We start from the raw sequence: 21,535 nt of genomic DNA, 5'->3' as shown, positions 1-21,535 counted from the left end.
ATTAGCTTCAGTTAGAGCCGAGCATCTCAATCAAACATTACGTTCATCTCCACCCTTGTCATCCTCCTACACTACTGTCATAAATTAATATCAAACAGTGGGTCAGTGTGCAGGCCATAACCTGCTTGCTGTTAACGGCTTACCAAGACACTTGCTTTTCACAGATCGGTCACCAGATACGTGAAATCATAAAGTAAAGGAAATGTTTGTTGGCGTCATCGTATAGCGTGGTTGCTGCCTCCTGAAAGCTCATGGAGAAGGCAATCATTTGGTCCATCATTCTGGATTACACTTGAAATGTCATGACCTTTGGAGAGTTAAGTTGTTGTAAAGTTGTTTGGCATTTACATACGCTGCTGTAATTAGATTCATATCATTATTGGTTTATTGAATAATTAAAACCAAGAAGGTGTCTTCCAATGGGAAGGTTATTTGTGTGTGATTGAGACACCATTACACTTTGAAACCACAACACAGATTATGGGCTTCACTGTGATATGTTTCTAATCCTCTTTCAAAGAAGGGAACCAGTAATAAACCTATGCAACACAACCGAAGCCAAATATCCCTTATTAGCCTTGTAATTAATCACTGAATGGGGATGATTTTTTTTTTCTAAAATATTGAAATATTTTCAAAGTCTGGAAATTGAAAGAAAGGGTTAACAATGAAATGCCAAGTTTAGTTTATTTGACATTTTCTTTTTCTCTCTTTTCAGTTTCTGTTGAAATTATTTTCAAACACGATAGTTGCACAACTCTGTCAAGAAGTGGGTTTGAGGTGGTGAGGAGAGACGCAGGCTGAACCCAGGTTGTAGTGAAAATTATGAGATTTAATGAAAGAAGCTCAAAACAGTCCAGGATGACAGGCAGCACAGTGAGCAAAGGCTAAGCGAACACTGGTAGCAACTGACTTAATGACTGCAAACGAGAGCTGAGGTCGCCACAGGACTTCACAGTTCTACTGTGGACCAACAAGAGACAGAGACAACAGGTGGACTTAAATACACACAGGGGTAATCAAGGGAACGAGACACACCTGGGAACAAACAAGGGCTCACAGAACACAGAGACTCAGGGAAACAGGACTAAACACAGAAAATCCCAAAATAACTAAACAGAAAAACACGGATCATGATAAACTCTAAGTAACCCACACATAAGAAGAGATCACTACAAATTAGTTTATAAACAATAACATGAGTTAAAATTTGACATTCCCTTTTTGGTAATGACAACTTCTGCACATGCAGTGAAGTGTAAAACAGTCTTGCTCCTTCAGGAGGGGAGTTTTGTGCAGTGAACAGCCGTAGAAGTCATTGTACTTATGTCCATTCATACTTTCTATTTTTTTTTAAACTGTGCCTGCTCTGTCCAGGTCTTTCTGGAGCTCTCTTTGAATGCTTCTTCGTTCATGAACATCTCTTTTGATTATCGTTTTTTTAAACTCCTTCGTCAGAAATGGTATGAGGGTAAGATAGCCACTGCTGGTTTATGGTGAAATTATCTTCTTTTGACTTCCGGATTATGGCTTCAACATCCCTCATTATGAACATTCACAAGTTTAGAAATGAAGCTGTAACTATTTCCATTGGTGTAGCTGCTGTACACTTAATTACTTGCCTGAAAAGACTTCAAGCCGCATGGCAATGTCACAGACACTGGAGAAAAATCGGCTGCAATCCAAATCTGTAGCTTTCTGTCACTTTGTGCATTGTACTGAGTGCAAGTCGGAGGAATCCAGAGATTTTCCCTACAGGTGCATGTTGTTTCAGATGTTATATTCAAATTACAACTTAAAAGGTCAGCCATATTTTGTGGAAACAATAATAATTCATTCGTGGTAGTTTGCTAAAATGTGGTACAAACACAGAAGGTAGAGTGTTTTCTGTAATATATCACAAAGTGTTTAGCAGAAAATGGCTTCAGAATTCAATCAATTGATTGACATAATGTCATCAGTTCAGATCCAGAGTGAGATCCACCAAAACACATCCATGATGTTCGTGATTGGAAAATGAGCAGGATGAATGACTCATTAACAAGCCACATCCTCCTCCCAACACCATTTGTTAACTTTGTGAAATTTCCCATGCTTCCTTCTTTGTTGTTTTTCCAAATAAAGAAAACCACTTTGACCAGTATGAGCCAAATTATGTCACCAATATGCTGCAAATTATTCTATTACAAAAAGAAAGATTCCTTTATATACAGTTAAAGTACAGTTTGCTTGATATGAAACATGTTCACTAAAAAGTAAAATATTATTTGGTCTATTATTGTGTAAGATGGAAGCTGGCACCTTCAATACAAAGCCTTGTTGTTTGTTTTACTTTCTTTTCTCTCATGTTTGCAAGTTTGTTTTGTCTCCTAAAAGGATGACAACAGTGCACTATCAGCGTCCTCACACACTAATAAATATGATCTGCACAATGCAGCAAATTCGACAGCAATTTTTTCTTCCTGATTCTTTCCCGCTGCAATCAAGTCCAGCTTTCATCGAGATCTAGGACAAGATTATCCAAATTTGGGGATTTATGACCATCAAAAGAATATTTTAATAACATACTGCCTGTATAAAGGATCCAGACCCACCTGCATTTAGGGACTGAAGGCTCTGAATACTGCAGTGTGCTATGATTTCCTGTTTATGTGATTAGTTATCTCTTTGTGCATCATGAGTTAATGGACATTAACACAGAGTGATTTCGTGCTGTGATTTATGTGGCACCAGATTTGCTGAATATTATACTATTTTTGCAGTATTACAGACGTGCGCAACGTGCGACATGTTGCATTAGAGGTGAGGGCAGACAATTACCTGAAGGGCTGTATTTCTTCTTTTTTAATCTGGTACACATTTATTTCCATAAATAGCGGTTACTTCTGTAGAAGTAATTCAGAAATAATAAGCTCATTGTTGTAGATCTTTATTGAGTTCTTCTTGGTGGTTATTTACAGTTTTTTTTCAGTCGCTTCTCCGTCACATACTCAACATTTGCAAAAAAGTAAATTAATTTCTCAACATCTAAACATCTGTGTAGTAAAACATGTCAGAGCCTCAGAATGACATGGCCTTGTTTCATTGTGTCAGGATATGACAGTCAGATTGATTAGTCATGTTGTCAATATGGCAGAGCACTCTGGAGGGATATTCTGTCATAAACTAAGACAGGTTTTAATGACAAGTACTGTAAATTGTAATTTTGGGAGATCAATGGTAGGAGATTGGATAAGAGTCACATTTGTGGTTTTACTGTAATTTGTTGACAGACTGTGTCATTGTGATACAGAAATTAAAATACAGCACTGCAGAGCACAAAGGGAGAAAAAAACAAAAGTAGAAATGGGAACATAAGAAAATCTCCTTATGGAAAATATTGTTGTAGGAAAAACAGTTCGGTCTTCCTATGCTTTCCATCTCCATGCTGAGAAAAAATACTCAATGGTGTTAAAGATTGAAGAGTAGGGTGAGAAAAACGCAATCATCATCTTTTTATGGGTAGCAAACCATTGCCTGGTGATGTTGGATGCCAAGAGAGAAATGAAGGGGGCATTGAGGTGGAAAGTCACCTCCATGCCAAACGGTAGATGTCCTGGACTTGTGTAGCGATTTAGCAAGTCTGAGGACTCCAAAGCAGTTTACTCTACAATCAGTCATCATCCTATTCAGACACACATTCACTCAACGATGGTGGTGAAGCTACAGCAGACCGACAGAAGTGAGGCTGTCATTCAGCCAGATCACCGATAATCAGAAGCTTTACCTGTAAAGTACAATATAATCATTATTAAGTTGTACTGTCACTTATTTTCAATACCTTTCGTAGTGTACTCTTTGTGAATACACTTGATATTTTGGATGAAAAACGTTTGTTATTAAATCACATGTGGGAGTTTTAGGACCAAAACATTCGAACAAAGAAATACCAATAAATGAAAGGTACTGCAAAAATTGCTGGGTATATACAGTCAATAATGCAATAAATATTTTTTTAATATAAATCTCATAGAACAATAGAAAAATTGAAGAAGTTCATGTAAATGTAAAAATAAATAAGATTCCCCTCCATCACTAAAAAAGCCATTATGATATAAAAAAAGTCATTATGAAATGAGTGACTATAGATCATGACAGAACTGTTATAGCTGATGATGGTGCTAAAACACACAGTGAACAGCGCTGTTAATGAGTGGCAACACCAAACGAGCAATGCACAGACACGCCACATATAGTCCTGCTGACGGAAGAGGAAATAGAAATCATCAACATAACAAATAACCCCATCTCTAATGCATGCATTTCTGCCTTGAGCAAATGGTTATCTTTTTGCCCCAGCAACTTTTTGCAAAGACTGATGGGTCCATTGACAAAAATTTGCATTTAAATTATTATTTTTTTAAGTCATGGGACTTGTAGCACTAATAGTAACAACACTCCCGAAGATACACATATTATGAACTCTTCGAGCAAATCTAAGTCTTTTACTAAATGTCATGGACAAGTTAGAGGCAGATCCACTTTTATACCTCCTTGAAATAGAATTTCATCTGTTGAAACATATTGTACAAAGAGAGAGATCTGTTTTTCTCAAAAGATGTCAAAAGAAGCTATCTCCAGTGCTGAATCAAAGGATGTTGGGCCAGTATGACCTAGTTTTTAGAGATGATGGTGACATACTGCTACCAACATGGTACACCTTGGACGAAACACAGGCTATCGTCTTCTGCCACAAAGATGATATTATTTGTGTCACCGGACAGAGCTGCGGTGAAATCTTTCTCGCTAGTAAACTGAATTTAATTCTAAAATACCTTATTAATACAGAAAAATTGATAATAGTTAAAAGCTATTATACCTGAAAACTGTCTTTACAGATTTATAGGTGGTTGGGTCTTGAAAGAATCTTCTGTAGCGGCCTGTGTTACAGGAAGTCATCTCTTTCTGAAGTATTCAAACCAGCCCATCAACAACAAAGTTATTTACCTTTCACATCTCAGTAAATTCTCTAAACCACATATCTAGATCTGCTACCGTATGATTGGCTGATTGGCTGATTTGCTATTTGCGTCACACACAAAAGTATCAAACTTATTAATATGTTTGTTCCCTTTAATTCATCTCAGTTTGATTTAAATTTAAAAATACTGTATTGTGCACTTGTGATAACCAGTACTAAATTTAATTCAGTTCAGTTTATTTGTATTATTATTAGCACCAATTCACAGCATGCCACACATACATTCCAGTTGATTCTACTTATCACACAGTCCGTTAAGTTCAGGTTATTATTCAGATTAGATTTCTATCTAAAGAAATCCAAGAGGCAGCGTTTACTCCTGGACTTTACAGCAATCCCTCATACTGAGCATGCATGTAGTGACAGTGGAGAGGAAAAACTCTCCAGCACAGCTTGGGGTCCGGCCATCTGCCACGACCAGTGTTCTGTCTTTGTAGGATCAACAACAATCATGTCTTACACCAGTTTTATTCTTTTACTCTATAACATTGTAAAGGCATACGAGTTTACATAAATTGCCTTTAGACAAATCACTTTTGAGGAGAAATTAAGCATTGCTTGAATGTGCTGTTAAAGGGTATCACCACATTTGTTTCATGAAAACAATATTTGTGATCTAATTCTGTGATTTCTCTTCCTCTAATGCTCTTTCTCTCTCTCTCAGATATCTATTCAAAAATTTTATAATTGTTTTATCTACCCTTTTGGCTCTGCCTTGCAGGCTATGTAAACTTATTTCATTTTATATAAATAGTGTGTTTTTAGCTTTTATTTTATTTTTTTGTACCTTTGTGTAATTTGGAGTGAAGAAATTACACCAAGTCAGAGCTGGTTGTCATTAGTCTACAAAGTTGTATTTACAAAAGTATTGCAGTGGTTGGGCATAATTTATCTGTTTAAAGTCACTAAGTGTTTGTCTGACATTGTCATCTAGGATTTTCTGGTCGAAAGCAGAATTCATCTTTCAGGTCTTTCAGATTCTATTTAAGTGATTTCACAGGTCTGGCAGTAATTAGTCCTGTTGTGGTGGATAAAATTGACCTTAAAATAAAGTTAATTACTGTTAAATTCATTATATTAAACAATTTTTAAGTATGTTATTACACAAAGCTGCGTTGGGTTATATTTTTCCCCTTTCTTGGTTGAAATCATCAATTTGTTTTCATTTTCTCACTGATATTTGTTTGATCTGAAACATTTATGTTACAAATACATCTTTGCCTGGCTGTATATTTTGTCGTAACCTAGATGCAGAAGCTTTTATATCCACACAGGTGCAGAAAATCCAACAAATCAAGTCTAAAACAGCACAGATCATCTCTTATTCCAGCATATTAAAGGCTGAGGAAAATGCCACCCAGATAGCAACTCCAATGTTTCTGATTCCAAGCAAAATTAGAAAATGCTATCTGCCTTTAATCACCGGGATGAATGTCAAATGTAGATTATACAGATGTAATCGCCTTCCCCTGACACTGCAGCACATCAGTGAAATGCTCTTTTGTTCATGTGTCACATCTGCATGTCACCTGGCATGCATGTAACTGGGACTCTCTCGTCGGTCTACTGGCCCAGTGATACGACAGGTTTATTTCGAGAGGAAACCTCTCACCTGCTAGAGCCGCTCTGTTTGCCTCACTCCACCAGTCGACAAACAGTTTGTCTGAAGGGTTTTTTTGTTTTTTTGTGTTGTCATTTTCTTGCGTGTCAGAATGTCAGTGTCAACACTTTTGGACGCTGCAAAGAAATGCGTGCTTGTTTAGACGTTTGTTTCTCAGACAGAGGTGGAAAAGTTTGTTGTAAGGGTAAGTTAAATTTATTGCTTTTATTGTAGTAACCTAATTGGACACTGATGCCTTTTGGAAAAAGGAAAAGCATCACATCCCCTTTGGCAGGTTTGGTGGAGGAACTGTGATGCTGTGGGCCAGATTTCTCTTCCACTGAAACATTGTGTGAGTGCATGTTACTATGAACTCTTTGACAAATCAGGACATTGGGTCATTAATAGCTGCACTTTTCCCCAAAAAATATATGGCTAAACCAGCACAGAAAGGTTTCATCAAATACAAAATCAACTTTCTTCCATAACTGTCCCTAAATCTCATGAGGTGAGCTGAAAAGAAGAGGACTTTTGAAACAAGCCTCTCTCTTTGCTCCAACAAAAGTGTTAACAATAATCACAATTGTGCCACCGATGATTTTATCAAAAACAAATATTTCAAGTATGAGTTTTTTTTAATAAACTAAAAGTTAGAATATTTCCATAAATCATTACCAATAAAATAAGTTCAGAAATGTTTTAGGCTTCTAGGAACTTCTAAATAGAAATTCATGATCTGTATTTCTCTAGGCTGGAAATGATCATTTGTTCATCTTATTATGAGATGGACAAATGGACATCATTTGGACATGAAGTCCAAAACGGATGCAGCTGTCACCTTTTTTGATTTCTTTTTATTATTAGCTTTACAGAGAACAACTTACTTTCTTATCTGTTCAAGTAAATACATGAGTATCTTTATGTATGTGTTGATCTACAGTCTGTGGATTTGAAATCCTCTCCTATTACCTGTATATTAACACCATAAATCAGTTACCAGGTGGCATATGATGTAGGTGAAACTTACAACTTATATGAATTGCATTATGGTTCAACATCCCAGAGGAGTGGGGGGAAATAAACGGAGCGCATTAAAGCTAAAAGACGCCAAAGAGACCTTTTGACACCTCAGTGACGCTATTGTGCTTGGATTAATAATGCATGATCTTTCTGGTTACAGCGTGAACATCTAAGATCACTCTACATGACAAGTAAAGAAAATGGAATAAAAACTTCCCCTGTTTTGAAATATCTCCACTGTGGTGCCTTGTCCATAAGCCAGCATCACACACAAGAACGAGGCCGTGACTTTAACTATGCGTGACAGAGCATGACACATTGAGCAGCTGGGAAATCCAACAATGTCTCTGCACAATAACTTCAAACACAGAAGTTGGACCTCAAGGCATTGTGTGCAGATCACTGGTTAATCCCTTATTTCCGTCTACATCTCACGTATGACTCAGTGTGTTGACACTTGGTTGGTTCTTCCTGTCCTGTGGACTTTGAAACAAACTTGAAACAACTTTAGCATTTTTTGCTGTCTAAAAAACATTATCTATAAGTGGAACATCAACAGCACACATACACAGACATGTAGCAGGGAATAAACCAAACTATTTCTGGAAATACTAACAATTTTGTGGATTAACAATGCCACCTGGTGTTGTGAACAGATCATGTTGGTTTGATGTAGCGTGGGCTTTACAGCATGTGATTACTTACCAACATCAGGAGATCCCTGACTTGACACAGAAATGTAAAACTTCATTCACCTGAAGAAAGAAGCAGAATGTTATATGAATGATATCCTGAAAGAAGGATTTAGCAGAGAAGACAGCAGCTGTGTTGTTGTTCAGTTCTTTATTTTCATTAGTCTGCTCTGTATGTTTCCTTGCTGATTGGATTAAATTATGCTTTACTAAAGTCCTGCCTATGTGAATCCACGCTTAACTTATTAGACTTTAATAACCAATCAAAAAAGATGAACATCCTCTGATCCAGTCTTGTTAATTTAGCATTTTTTCATTATTGCTCTCACTGTAGATATTACAAAGCTTGGGGCTAGGGGGCATGGGATTGCTATTTCATTACTTTTGTGTACAGCCCTTTGGTCTTGCGGGTGTTCAAAGTACTCTATAAATGAAGCTGGAATGGTATCAATTGACACCAACATGGTTTAGTTGCCGTTATTTTACTGGAATTATAGGGGGTGCTGAAATTGGAGCATCAATGATTTTATATATTGTTTAGCTGTTTTTGTGGCTAATAATAAGAAGCTCCTGCCAATAAAAGAAGAAAGAGAATGTTTAATATTATGTAAAAGTTGTTTTGCTGGACAAGATAGAAAAGATGCCCTCTAAAGTTATAATCTTAAGATTATCCTTAAAAATCATTGGTTAATACAAAGACTCATACCTTTTTGCTTAGCCCTTAGTTTTTATTTGTTAAATAAAGATACGGAAGGATGGTGTCAGTGGGAGTGGTTTCGGGTTGGAGGGCGTCACGTGACGGCTCAGCTCGTCAACCAGGAAGTGAGAGGGCGGTGCTTTGAAGGGCTGGTGGGTTGATAAAAAAATAAGGTAACCATTGCGTTTTGTTTTTATTCTTTAAAAGGTTTGAAAGATGGTATTTTGCTCGACAAATTTTAAGGGACTCTAGTTACTCTCGTTTAAGTTGACGTGCTTTTTGCTCTGTATCTGCAAGCTGCGCAGCTGATGCTAATCGCTTAGCTCAGCAGAGCTAATCCGAAAAATTAGCAGAGAAGACAGCAGCTGTGTTGTTGTTATTAGTTGAGCTCTTGTGCTAAAATCGAGTCTAAACAGGTGTTGAATTGTCTAAAAAAATAGGCTTTTTATTTCTTCCTGCGTACTTTGTTGTACCAATAGTCTGAGCTTTTTCCTGATAACATCATAATACAAGGTAGCGGAAAAGTACCAAATTCATAAAGCAAGATACATCCAATTAATCCCTAAACTAACTAGCATTTATTGCTGAGAATTTCCTGTATTCAAGAAGAGAACAAAAACATTCAAATGGGTGGGGAAGCAACATCAGAGCCAGTGACTTAAAAAAGCTGAACAAACTAATAAAGAAAGTTGACTCTTTTCTTAGGACTTCATTCGACTTCACTGTGCAAAGAAGAATGCATGCAAAATAGAGCGTAATTATTCAACAAGATAGCATGTTCAGGACTAATGCAACACAAACAGGAGAATAACTACACCATTGGTTTTCCTTAAGGATTAAAAAGGTGTTATTGAATTGAATACTATTCGTTTTTGGTAATCTATGTTCTATTGGACATTCAAAGCCCTTTTATTATGATGCAAAACATAACCTTTAAAGAGTGATTTGAGAGGTTTCTTTCTGATTTTGACCAATTTAAATGTTACTTCTAAGGATTACACATAAGAGATGGGAAGTTATGAAGTAATACTTGCAATCAATCAGAAAATAAAGCTATTGCTAAAATAATCCTCATTCATCCGTTAACAATTAGGAAGAGAGAACCTCACTTTCATTAGCATTTGACTTACCAAAAGGTCGTTCAAATCTGATCTCAGGCCGATTGATTTGTTGATTATTTCTAATAAAGCTAAGCATAGTATTATAATTCGTGATTTGAATTACAAATTAAACATGTGGCAGCATTAAAGTTTTGATGTGTGTGTGTTCCTACTCTGTCCTTTGGTTTCTCCTTCGCTGTGTGCCACTGATGTCGTTCTGACGTGGTCAGAATGTTCTCACAGTCGTGACTTATTGCTATGTTTTACTCTTCAGGGCCAATCAGCTGCCTGTGCTATGTATAAAACTTGAGGGCTTGTATTGATGGACACTGTGGTTCCTAGTAATCTTTTTTTTCTTTCTGTATGACAGCATCCACCATGACAGCCATCAAGCATGCTCTCCAGAGGGACATCTTCACGCCCAACGATGAGCGTCTCCTTGGCATAGTAAATGTCTGCAAGGCAGGAAAGAAAAAGAAAAACTGCTTCCTGTGCGCCACAGGTACGAGAACCATCTGTGAGTAATGAATTAATATAAGAAAAACTACATGTTTATAATAAATCAAATGTGTGCTTGCAGTAACCACAGAGAGGCCTGTACAAGTTAAAGTGGTTAAAGTGAAAAAATCTGACAAAGGCGACTTCTACAAGAGGCAGCAGATGTGGGAACTCCGAGACCTGACAGTAGTGGATGCTAAAGATGCAAGCAAGGTCAGAGTCTGCTCTCGTCCTACTGTGCTCAAATGTCATGGAGTCAGACGTAACGTACTTTGTGTTACATTTCAGGAGAATCCTGAGTTTGATCTCCATTTCGAGAAGGTCTACAAGTGGTTGGCTAGCAGCACAGCAGAGAAGAACTCCTTCATTTCCTGCATTTGGAAGCTGAACCAGCGTTATCTGAGGAAGAAGCTGGAGTTTGTCAATGTCAGTTCTCAGCTTCTTGAAGGTTTGTTAGTCACTCTGTTAGCAGCCATCGCTGGGACTGCGTTCCCCTTTTTGTAATACGAATTATATTTCTTTTAAAGTTGCATCTTTCTCCCAAGATGATTGCTTTAAGTTAAAATTCAGTCTGCCTCTTCAGTTTTAGCGAAAGGGGACAACTTTTCTGGATTATGTTTGAGTTTCTTTATTTGTAGCATGCTTAATAAATCTGCTTTGTGTCTCAATTTATGTTTATTTTACATGTTAAATTCTTCTTTATTCTTACTTTTTTTCCTCTTAAACTTCTCTGGCCAGAACTTCCTAAAGCGGAAGGTTGGTAGGACTAAATTTCCCCTTCCTCATTTCTTTCCATTGTACTTTTCATAACATCAAACCATCATCCTCATCAGAGACCCTCACCGTTATATAGCTCCAGTAATATGACATGTGTAACTAAACATGGAAGGCTTTTATTTTATCTTTGTTTATTCTTATTTTTTTATATAAATGTTCTGTAGAACAATTTCATTTTTAATTACTTACGGACTTTTTCCCTTTTTCTTTTTTTCTTTCTTTTTTTTTTTTTGCTATTTCACCTTAATTATTAGAATCTTTAGTGGTTTCATGGTTTCATGCATTGTATGTTTAGTTTATCTTGACTTTTTTCAGTTTATTATTTGAGTGTATAAAGTGCCCTGCCAAAAAACATTCGTAGGACTTAAACTTTCCCTTGATTTGTCCCATTGCCATCACAAACTTTACTGCATTTTATTGGGAATTTAGTGACAAACACAAAGTAGAGCATGATTTTTGAAATAGAAGCAAAAAAAAACAAAACAACAGCAGCATGGTTTTCAAAATAAAAAAAAAAGGTATAGTCCATTACAACTAGTTACTTTCAGTATTGAGAAACTCCACTTTCTCAACACCCGGTAGAGTCACATTTACTGGGATATCTTTTGTTAACAGCAATTTTGAAGACTGAAATTTTGCTGATTTTTCTTAAAATATCTTAATCTCAGTCCGACTGGATGCAGAACATCTGTAAACATGTGGTTACAGATTTCCAGTTGGATTTAGGGTGAGACGTTTCCTGTCACTTCTCCAATAAGAGCATGCTTTTGTTTTTGTTTCGTAATGTTAATAACAAACTAGGTGCTGTGTCCTTTTCTGCTTTCTGTTGCTCTATTGCATGAAATCAAAATAAAATATATTGAAGTTTGTGGTTGTAAAGTGACAAAATGTGGAAGAGTTTAAAAGCTATGAGAACATTTTCAACCTTTCTTCATGCTACTACCAAATTTTGCTTTCCCCTTAACCCTACATTTTCATCAGTGGTTGGAAAAATGTCCAATCAAGATATAGTTTGGTAAAACAAGAAATCCATCAGAATAGTAGTACTTCCTTCTACTCAACACGACTTTTATTGTGGTTTTGCTGTTTAGAAATTTGAAACGTACTACTCCCAAAATACCCAGTTTTAAAAAGATTCACTCTTTGTTCTTTTTGATTTCACATCGTTTCTGTTTCATGGCCTTTTTTTTTTTTTTAGAGTCGGTGCCGAGCGGTGAGAGTCAGAGCGTTGCAGGTGGTGACGAAGACGCCCTGGAAGAGTACCAGGAGCTCAGCACGCGTGAGGAGCAGGACATCGAGAGCATGATGGAGATGTGCGAGTTCGCCGTCTCCAACGCGGAAGCTTTCGCAGAGAAGCTCTTCAAGGAACTACAGGTTTTAGACGGGGTGAGCAAAGTGACTTCCTGATAGTCTTGACACAGAAATCCAGAATGATGTTTGTTTGTTGTTGTGTTTTTTTTTTTTTTTTTTTACTGGGTCTTATCTCTTTTTACTCCAAGGCCAACATTCAGTCCATCATGGCATCGGAGAAGCAGGTGAACATCCTGATGCAGCTCCTGGACGAGGCTCTGGCCGAGGTGGACACCATCGAGGGGAAGCTGAGCAGCTATGAGGAGATGCTGCAGAGTGTCAAGGACCAGATGGACCAGATCTCTCAGAGCAACCGCCTCATTCAGATCAGCAACACCAACAACGGCAAACTGCTGGATGAGATCCAGTTCTTAGTGGTGAGGCGTTTTTTTTGTTTGTTTGTATGTTTGTTTGTTTTGTTTTGTTCCCCTCTGACCAAAAGTTATCAAGTGTTTTAATGGAGAAATCTGATTGTCCTTTTGCAGAACTACATGGACTTGTCAAAGGGACACATCAGGGCCTTGCAGGAGGGAGACCTGACCTCGCCTAGAGGTATCGAGGCATGCATCAGTGCCTCTGAAGCTCTGCTGCAGTGCATGAATGTGGCTCTGCGGCCAGGTCAGTGAACACTGAACACTAGAAAGTCATCTAGTGGTTGTTGCGTCTGTCGCGTTAACAATTTCTGGATGGAAAATTGCTCCAGAAGTTATTGGAGCTTCTGGAGCAATTTTTTGTCTGAAACAAAAAATTGTTTCAGACAATTTTTTGTTCATTAATGCAAGTACACCCTCTCAAAGATCAATAAACATTTTAACTGTTAAACATTTAAGACTGAAACTGGAAAACATTTTAAACATCCAAAATAAATAACCAGGAGAAAAGTCAAATCAATTTATCATGCGATTAATTGATTTATTGCTAATTACGTCAGGTTTTGTTGTAGTTTGGTTTTTATGTAATCAGCTGTAATGGTTAATATTTTCTTCCTACAGGCCATGAGCAGCTGGCGGCCGTTAACCAGCAGCAGAAGCTGTTCGCCGAGCTGAGAGATACTTTTGCTCGTCGCCTCACCAATCATCTCAATAATGTGTTTGTTCACCAGGTAACGGCCTCAGTGTCATTTTGACATCGCCGTCAGAGCCTTCTAGTGATTGACATTCAGTAAATGGTCCACATGATGTGACTACTCAGCATTATTCCCTTAAGCTAAGGTTTTATTTTGTGATATATATATATACACACATATATATGAAAAATCTAGACTGACGGGCAAAGAAAGTGAATAGAGAAGTAAACCTGAAGGTTACGTGAAAAATACCTGACGAGGACGATGCACCATTAAAATTAGCGTATAACATCACTACTACAAGTTTTTATGTATTTTGCTACAATTTTTTGTGATGGACCAAGATGAAATGGTGGATGACTGTTTTTACAAATGAAAATCTGACATGTGTGGTCCTGAAAAGTGATGTTCATAGATGATCTGTGTTCAGTTTGAATTCCATATGACGCTGCTGGGATGTTATACAGGAAGAGATTAACAGCGCCAAGACCCGCCTCCTGGCCCCGATTGGTTGTTTGTAGTTAGCGCTGGACGATGAGTGACATTTTTAACAAATATATAAAAAATATATTTTTTATAAGAGTTACACACTCTAGGTTTAAGGAACGTACTAGAAATGCACACCTCAGCGTTCAGATTTTTATTTGAAAAACATATCGAGAAACATGTTTGTGATTTTACACAACTTTGTTTTGGTTTAACACATAAAATCCCTTTTAAAATACATTGAAGTTTTTGGTTAAAATGTTGCAATATGTGAAAAAGTTCAAGTGTTATGGATACTTCTCAAAGGCATTTCATAGTAGACCTGACAATCCTGAAATATAACTTCAAATGCATTCCTTTCCTCATTCTTTGACATATTTAAACACAAAAGCAAACGTAGCTATTAGCAAAATTGTGGGAATAAAAGTTTAAAACTTTGTGGTTTCCCCCACATCCACCCTGTACGTGTTTGAGCCGTGAAGCCACAGTCACACCCCAGCTGCTCTGTTTCCAGGCTCTTTTCCTCTGCCGCTCATTAACGTCCTGTTTAGCGAGCACGCTCTTCCTGAGCTTCCTGTGTTTTTTTCCAGCCTGTTCTTGACTCTGTGTTTTGCTCACTTTGAATCATCCCACTCTGCTCTCTGTCTCTGTGTCAGTTCAACCACTTCAGTTACTTCAAAATGACCATCCCTCAGTATTATAGGTCTTCCTGTCTGTCGCTTCCAGTGAGTACCCTCACGGCAACCCCGCCCCTCACCCCCTGCCCCACTTGCCCTCCTCTTGCTAATGTTTTCGCCTCACAATCCACTCCAGTTTCCATGAGATTCCAGGCTTTCCCGTCACACAGAACAACATTGCATGGGGTGTTTTTCTAATTCCTTAACATCTCCCATCTGATCTCAAAGCTAAAGAGGCTTGGTCCATTTTCCTCCCCCCTTACTGACTGACTTGGCTGAGGACTTTTCATGTTTGGGTGCTCACATTAGCTTACTTGCAATGAACTCATGTCATAAAATGCTCTGCCTGTTTTATGCTCCGTGTGCATGTCCAGCAGTGAAAAACAATAGAGAACAAACATGCTAACAGATTGAAGCAGAGATGAGGCCCGTGAGAGTTAAACACTTGGAAAGTTATGAGTCCAAAAGTTTGGGATTAAAAGCAACAGCGTGAGGCTAAAATGGATCTAAAAGAAAATGAGGATTTACACTTTTAACAGGGTGTTTTTGTTTGTTTTTCCCCGATCCTTTCCTCAGGGGCACGATCAGAGCTCCACCTTGTCTCAGAACACGGCAGAGCTGAGCCTGCCCAAACACAGCCCCCTCCACAGGGACCTGCTGCGCTACGCCAAGCTGATGGAGTGGCTGAAGAACACCCACAGGGAGAAGTATGAAGGCCTGTCGAGGGTCAGTTTACAGTCACAGCACACCCATGTTGTCAATTGTGGTTATAAGCATCAAAAATGTAACTCGATAGTTTGATGATGTTGAACATTTCAAAAATGATGGCAGTGAGACTTTCCAAAACCATGATGCTTCCAACACAAAGTTCAACTTTTAGAACAGTCCTCATGGGAAGCATTCGTTTTACTATGGTCGCCACATAACTATATCTGTGACTCATCTCACCACAGAAAACCATTCCTGTCTGCATGTCCAGCTGTATGCCTCACTTGACTTAATGTTTTACTTTCTGTAACATGAATTTTTAAAAACCATGAATTATGGAAACATGATTTTTTTTTTTAGCACGCTTCTTGATTTTTACTATTTTCTCCACAGTTTAATCAGAGATAATAGTAAGTACTGCAAAACTCTTCAGATACTTATTCTAAATCTGCTAAAGTCTACTTATAAAATAAGATTAAATAAATGTTCAAAACAACACTGCAGCTCCTATTTTATTGTCTTTTACTTTAGCAGCAGTATGAATAATTGTTGCGTTTCTGCTTGAAATAAAAGCACTAAGATCACACTTTTGTTTTCAGGTTTCGTGTAAATACTGTCAAGCTGTCATTTCTGTTCTATTATGTCATACAGTACAAGTATAGCATATTAAGTTGGTGACATTTTACCTTTCAGACTTATGTCGATTATATGAACCGACTGTACGAGCGGGAAATCAAAGACTTCTTCGAAGTTGCCAAAATAAAGATGGCAGGTACATCCAAGGAAGCAAAGGGAAAGTTTGGTAAGAGCTTCTACCTCTCGTCACAGTCTGAATGGTGAAGCATGCCTCGTTTCTTCAGTACATTAACTTGTGTGTGAATGGAACTCTCTTCTTATATCATTTAGTCAAATAAATGTGAAAGAAACAAGCTACGCCTCACTCTTTTAGAGCTTTTTTCGCATAAGTTCTGTTTTCAAAGTATATTTCACCGACTTATACATGTCATCCCAGGGGCTAAAGTCTTGCTTTGTGTTTTATCTTTTAATAATGTCTTCTTTTCCCTTTGCACAGGCTCTTTTCATGCTCAGCTCTGAATATTTAATATCTGCATAGGATCCTCGGTTGAGCTTTGATGTTTGGCAGAAATGTACATCTCTGCTTCCTGCGCTCTTTATTAGCTTCTTTTTTCTTTTCTTTTTTGGCCTATGAAAACAAGAATTTGTTTTCAAAAGGTTTGTCTGAACTACTGCAGCGTTTGTGAGCGTTAACATGAACTGGTACAGCTAACACCTAGCCCTCCTCTGTCCCATGCTGCATGTTTTAAGCCTAACCTGTGTCTGTCTTTGATGCCTGCCTTTCTAACTGGCTGCAGCCACGCTTCCTCGGAAAGAGAGTGCGCTCAAACAGGAAACGGAAAGTAAGTATGAGATTTGGATTGAGCTGTCTGTTACAATGTGTGCTTTTAATCACTGCACTAAAGAAAGAAGAAAAAAGTAATCCTATCTTCACACTCCACCTAATACAGTCCATTACCTTGCAGTGTAATTGCTTGGTTTATGTTGAAGCCTCTCAATGCTGTTTAATCGCTCAACGCACTTTGTAATTCTGTGGTTAATGCCAAAAGGACCCAACAAAATGACACTTTGTGTTAAAATAATTGCTGCTTGAGTTGTGCATTTTAAAAACAAATGTGTAGAACTCAAGATTGAACATTTTTCTTGCTAAACACCGACTTACTGTGTTGACCGTGCTGCGTCAGGCCTGCATGGCAGCTCTGGGAAGCTCACGGGCTCCACCTCCAGCCTGAACAAGCTGACTGTTCAAGGCTCCAACAGCCGCCGATCTCAGTCTTCCTCCCTGTTGGACATGGGCAACATGTCTGCCTCCGACCTGGATGTGGCCGACAGGACCAAGTTTGACAAGGTGATGGTGCATTTTTCAGTCTACAACAGGGAAAAGCTTACCGGGGGAAGAAAGTTAGCTGGTTCTTCCTGGAAGTTATTTAAACAAGTGCAGTTTAAATGAAGATCAAATACATAATTTATTTAACAATTATAGGGCTGAAATGATTCATCGAATAAATTGTGATTAATCGATGATTAAAAAGAATCAACTAATTTAGTAAGCGATTAATCATTAACGTATTAGTGATTATACAGACTCAAAAAATTGCCATTTGCTGAAATAACAAAATATTCAGAGCAGTGATTAAGCCAAAGCTGTACAAAAATATACATTTTGCAGAAATAAAAAAACTGTATATGTGCTACCCAGAACTGTAAAGGTACAATCAGTAAAAAATTGTACTTAGCTTCACTTGGTTCAAATTCTATGAAGAAAAAAATAATCTCCAATTAAGCAGCTTTTGCTATCTAGTTATTATTATGTGCCAGTTTTTTAATTGGATTAATTGATTAATCATTGGAACAATCGATAGTACGATTGATTACTAAAATAATTATTAGTTGTAGCTTTGAATAATGACAAAAAAAGACTAAGTGAACTTATCATTTCTGAGGCAGTATTTACATAGATTAAAACGTAATAAAATCAGAGTGTTCTTCTTTTCATTCATTTATTGTGTGCGTCTTGTTTTGTACTTGAGTTAAATGGAGTGTGGTTGTTTTCGCAGATATTTGAGCAGGTCCTCAGTGAGCTGGAGCCTCTGTGTCTCGCAGAACAAGACTTCATCAGCAAGTTCTTTAAACTGCAGCAGCACCAGACCGTTTTGCCGCCTCTCGCACAGGTGCGTCTGATGCCACACAAGACAAACCTCTCTCACATCCAAATGAATGACGAGCCAACGGCAGCATTCCTACGTTTTCGTCTCATGCCAGGACCTGCATCTCCTCTCAAAACAGAAAATATTGCAGTAGCGGATATTGCCATGTCGATAGTGACAGCAGCATTCGATACTTGTCACTAGACGCTTAATATGACTTGTCATTGTTTTATTTCTGTTCGTCCTGTCAGCCTGAAACAGAAGAGGTGGATGGAAGCGTCCCGTCAAGAGTGCCTCCCCAGGCTGACCACCGACACTCCGTATCATCTGAGTGAGTACTTTGACAAGCTTGTAGTAAAAATACCATCAATCCCTTGTTATTATATTTCATGATGTATTTTGTTGTTTTGTAGCAGGGAGGCAGATAGTGAGATCTTTCTTGTTCTTCCTGCTCCATATTTCTCAAGGAATTTTGTTTATTTTGTTTATTTTGTTCGTATTTGTCATAAGATGTGCTAAGGCAGTATTATGCAAAAGCTGCTTTTTTTTTTTTTTACTTTACATCATGTTGTGATGTTATTCCCTCATCAAAATCATACCTGGAGTGTTGATTTGATTCCTCCATGTATGTTTGAGAAATCCTTTAATCTCCCATGGCAACCATTCATGGCTGGACTTAGCTCCACCTTTGAGGTGCAGTTCCTCCTTAAAGCTGCAGTTTCCAAGCTTAAGCCTCACAGAGCTGCCCTCCCTTGCACCTCCTCCTCTCAGCTCCTTCAGACTAGCCAGCGGCAATTAGCAAACAGCTGATGGAACTGAAGATCTGCTGAACTCATTATAGGAGCTACTTCTCAGTGTAGTGCTGGTTAAAAACATTCCTGAAGGAGGAGTTTCAGAGAAAGCAGGAGTTTTTAAAGAGACAGAGGCCCAAATCCAAAGCGTCAAATTACAAATTCAGTTTTCTTCTAAGTCATATTTGATATATACAGCATTTTTTATAACAACTGAAGGTAACATGGTTACTTGATTGAGCTATAAAATGACTCTATGTGCTTGAAAAATACATAATAGTGCCCCTTTAATATATATATTAATATATATATATATATATATATACATTGAAACGGGGGATGGAGGGGTGAAATGAAGTTAATTCAAACTTTTCCGTTTGTGATTAAAGGAAAGACCTGGTTCGGCTGATGATGAATAAAATCTTCCAGAGCATCGAACCCGAACTCAACAGCCTGATCGCCCTGGGCGACAAGATCGACAGCTTCCACTCTCTGTACATGCTGGTGAAGATGAGTCACCACGTGTGGACAGCTGAGAACGTTGATCCAGCCTCTTTCCTCAGCACCACCCTGGGAAATGTGCTGGTCACCGTAAAGAGGAACTTTGACAAATGCATTGTGAGTAGAGTCCGTTCTAGGCAGGAACAGTCCAGTCTTTTACTTACTTACTTATTTATTTATTTATTTATATTGAATGGCTGTAGCCAGTTGAAATCTGTGTTCTTGATACAGTCAGGTCAGATTAAACAGATGGAAGAAGTGAAGATTTCGAAGAAAAGCAAAGTTGGGATCCTGCCTTTTGTCACAAGATTCGAGGAGTTTGCGGAACTGGCTGAGACGATCTTCCGTAACGCAGAGCGCAGAGGGGACCTGGATAAAGCCTACGTGAAGCTTATCAGAGCTGTTTTCATGAATGGTCAGACTTCTGGTGGCATTTAAAAAAAATAAAAAATCTCCTTGTAATGCCTGGAAGCAGAATATCTAACATTAGCTGTCTTTTCAGTGGAGAAAGTTGCCAGCGAAAGCCAGAAAACGCCCCGGGACGTTGTCATGATGGAAAACTTCCACCACATCTTTTCTACGTTATCACGCCTAAAGATTTCCTGCCTGGACGCAGAGAGACGGGAGGCCAAGCACAAATACACCGACCACCTGCAGTCTTATGTAATCAACTCCCTTGGTCAGCCACTGGAGAAGCTCAATGTAAGAATTATCTTCCAGTTCTACACAGATGTACATGTCCAGAGATGTTATAGTGGGTAAGATGTCGTCTCTCTCGCAGCATTTCTTTGAAGGAGTTGAGGCGCGTGTGGCTCAGGGCGTACGTGAAGAGGAGGTGAGCTACCAGCTGGCTTTCAACAAACAGGAGCTGCGCAAGGTCATCAAAGAGTATCCCGGTAAGGAGGTGAAGAAGGGTCTGGACAACCTTTACAAAAAGGTGGACAAACATCTGTGTGAGGAAGAAAGTTTGCTGCAGGTGAGAAACGTTCAGCGTTGTGAGATTTCAACGTCCACCCTGCTACTTCTAAAATGCTGCACTTTCTCATCTCCTCCACCAGGTGGTGTGGCACTCCATGCAAGATGAGTTTATCCGTCAGTATAAGCACTTTGAAGGTTTGATAGGGAGGTGTTATCCTGGTTCTGGGATCACCATGGAGTTCACCATCCAGGACATGTTGGAGTATTTCTCCAGCATTGCCCAGTCCCATTAGTTTGCCTGCTGAAAACTGTTCTCTGATGATTCACTACTGCCTCACTTTGGCTGAATATTCATTAACTATCGTGCTTGAAGTATGAACATTTCATGTGAGTGACTGTTTTATTAAAAGTGAGTTGTACAACAAGCGGTTACGCAGATGTTGCAGCACTACTTGTGTGCCTGTATGTTCCTTAAGCAGTTTTTCCATACACACTAAATTGTCACATTTTTATTTCACCATGTCATGTGTACAAAATAAATTTGCACTTGAAGCTTCCCAGAAATGATCTGTCAAAGTTTCATCATAGACATAGAAGGATACACCTTGCGCCTTTTTTGTTTGCCCGTAGAAAGTGCATGATAGCAGGTCCGCCATATTGTGAGTGGAAAGTATAACAGGTATGCTTGTAAAAGAACTATGAATACAATAAACATGCAAACTTAGCTACTTTAAAAAAATGTTTTGTGAAACTATTACTTTTTATTAACAGTGTCTCAGACAGGAAAGGGACAATAAGAAGGGAGCAGGGAGTTTCTTTTTTATGTTTCAACTGCGTATAATGCCATACTGCCTCAACACTGACATGAACGGATTTTTTTAATGAAAAGGCATAGATACGCCGAATTTAAA

The 21,535-nt window shown here is 38.3% G+C and overlaps 1 protein-coding gene across 7 annotated transcripts; it reads left to right on the top strand.

Moving 5' to 3' along the window:
• The first annotated feature begins 9,101 nt into the window (after positions 1-9,101).
• Positions 9,102-21,356, top strand: exoc1 (exocyst complex component 1). 7 transcript variants are annotated; one of them, XM_016670734.1, is made up of 21 exons: positions 9,102-9,202; positions 10,500-10,631; positions 10,710-10,840; positions 10,916-11,075; positions 11,366-11,383; positions 12,603-12,790; positions 12,904-13,131; positions 13,240-13,372; positions 13,747-13,856; positions 14,963-15,031; positions 15,560-15,709; positions 16,385-16,493; positions 17,065-17,109; positions 17,452-17,615; positions 18,325-18,438; positions 18,666-18,745; positions 19,595-19,823; positions 19,938-20,121; positions 20,209-20,408; positions 20,488-20,682; positions 20,765-21,356. In XM_016670734.1, the coding sequence occupies exons 2-21, from the start codon at positions 10,508-10,510 to the stop codon at positions 20,915-20,917; spliced, it is 2,784 nt and encodes a 927-aa protein (XP_016526220.1). In that variant the 5' UTR covers positions 9,102-9,202; positions 10,500-10,507; the 3' UTR covers positions 20,918-21,356. The 7 variants fall into 7 exon arrangements, with proteins under 7 accessions (XP_016526220.1, XP_016526221.1, XP_016526223.1 ...); XM_016670735.1 differs by lacking the exon at positions 11,366-11,383; XM_016670737.1 differs by lacking the exon at positions 14,963-15,031.
• The last annotated feature ends 179 nt before the right edge of the window (positions 21,357-21,535 follow it).

The sequence above is a fragment of the Poecilia formosa genome, unplaced genomic scaffold, assembly GCF_000485575.1.
Source record: "Poecilia formosa unplaced genomic scaffold, Poecilia_formosa-5.1.2 Scaffold37, whole genome shotgun sequence".
Taxonomy (NCBI): Eukaryota; Metazoa; Chordata; class Actinopteri; order Cyprinodontiformes; family Poeciliidae; genus Poecilia; species Poecilia formosa.
Note: the sequence above shows the minus strand (reverse complement) of the source record. Positions and strands in the feature narration are given on the sequence as shown.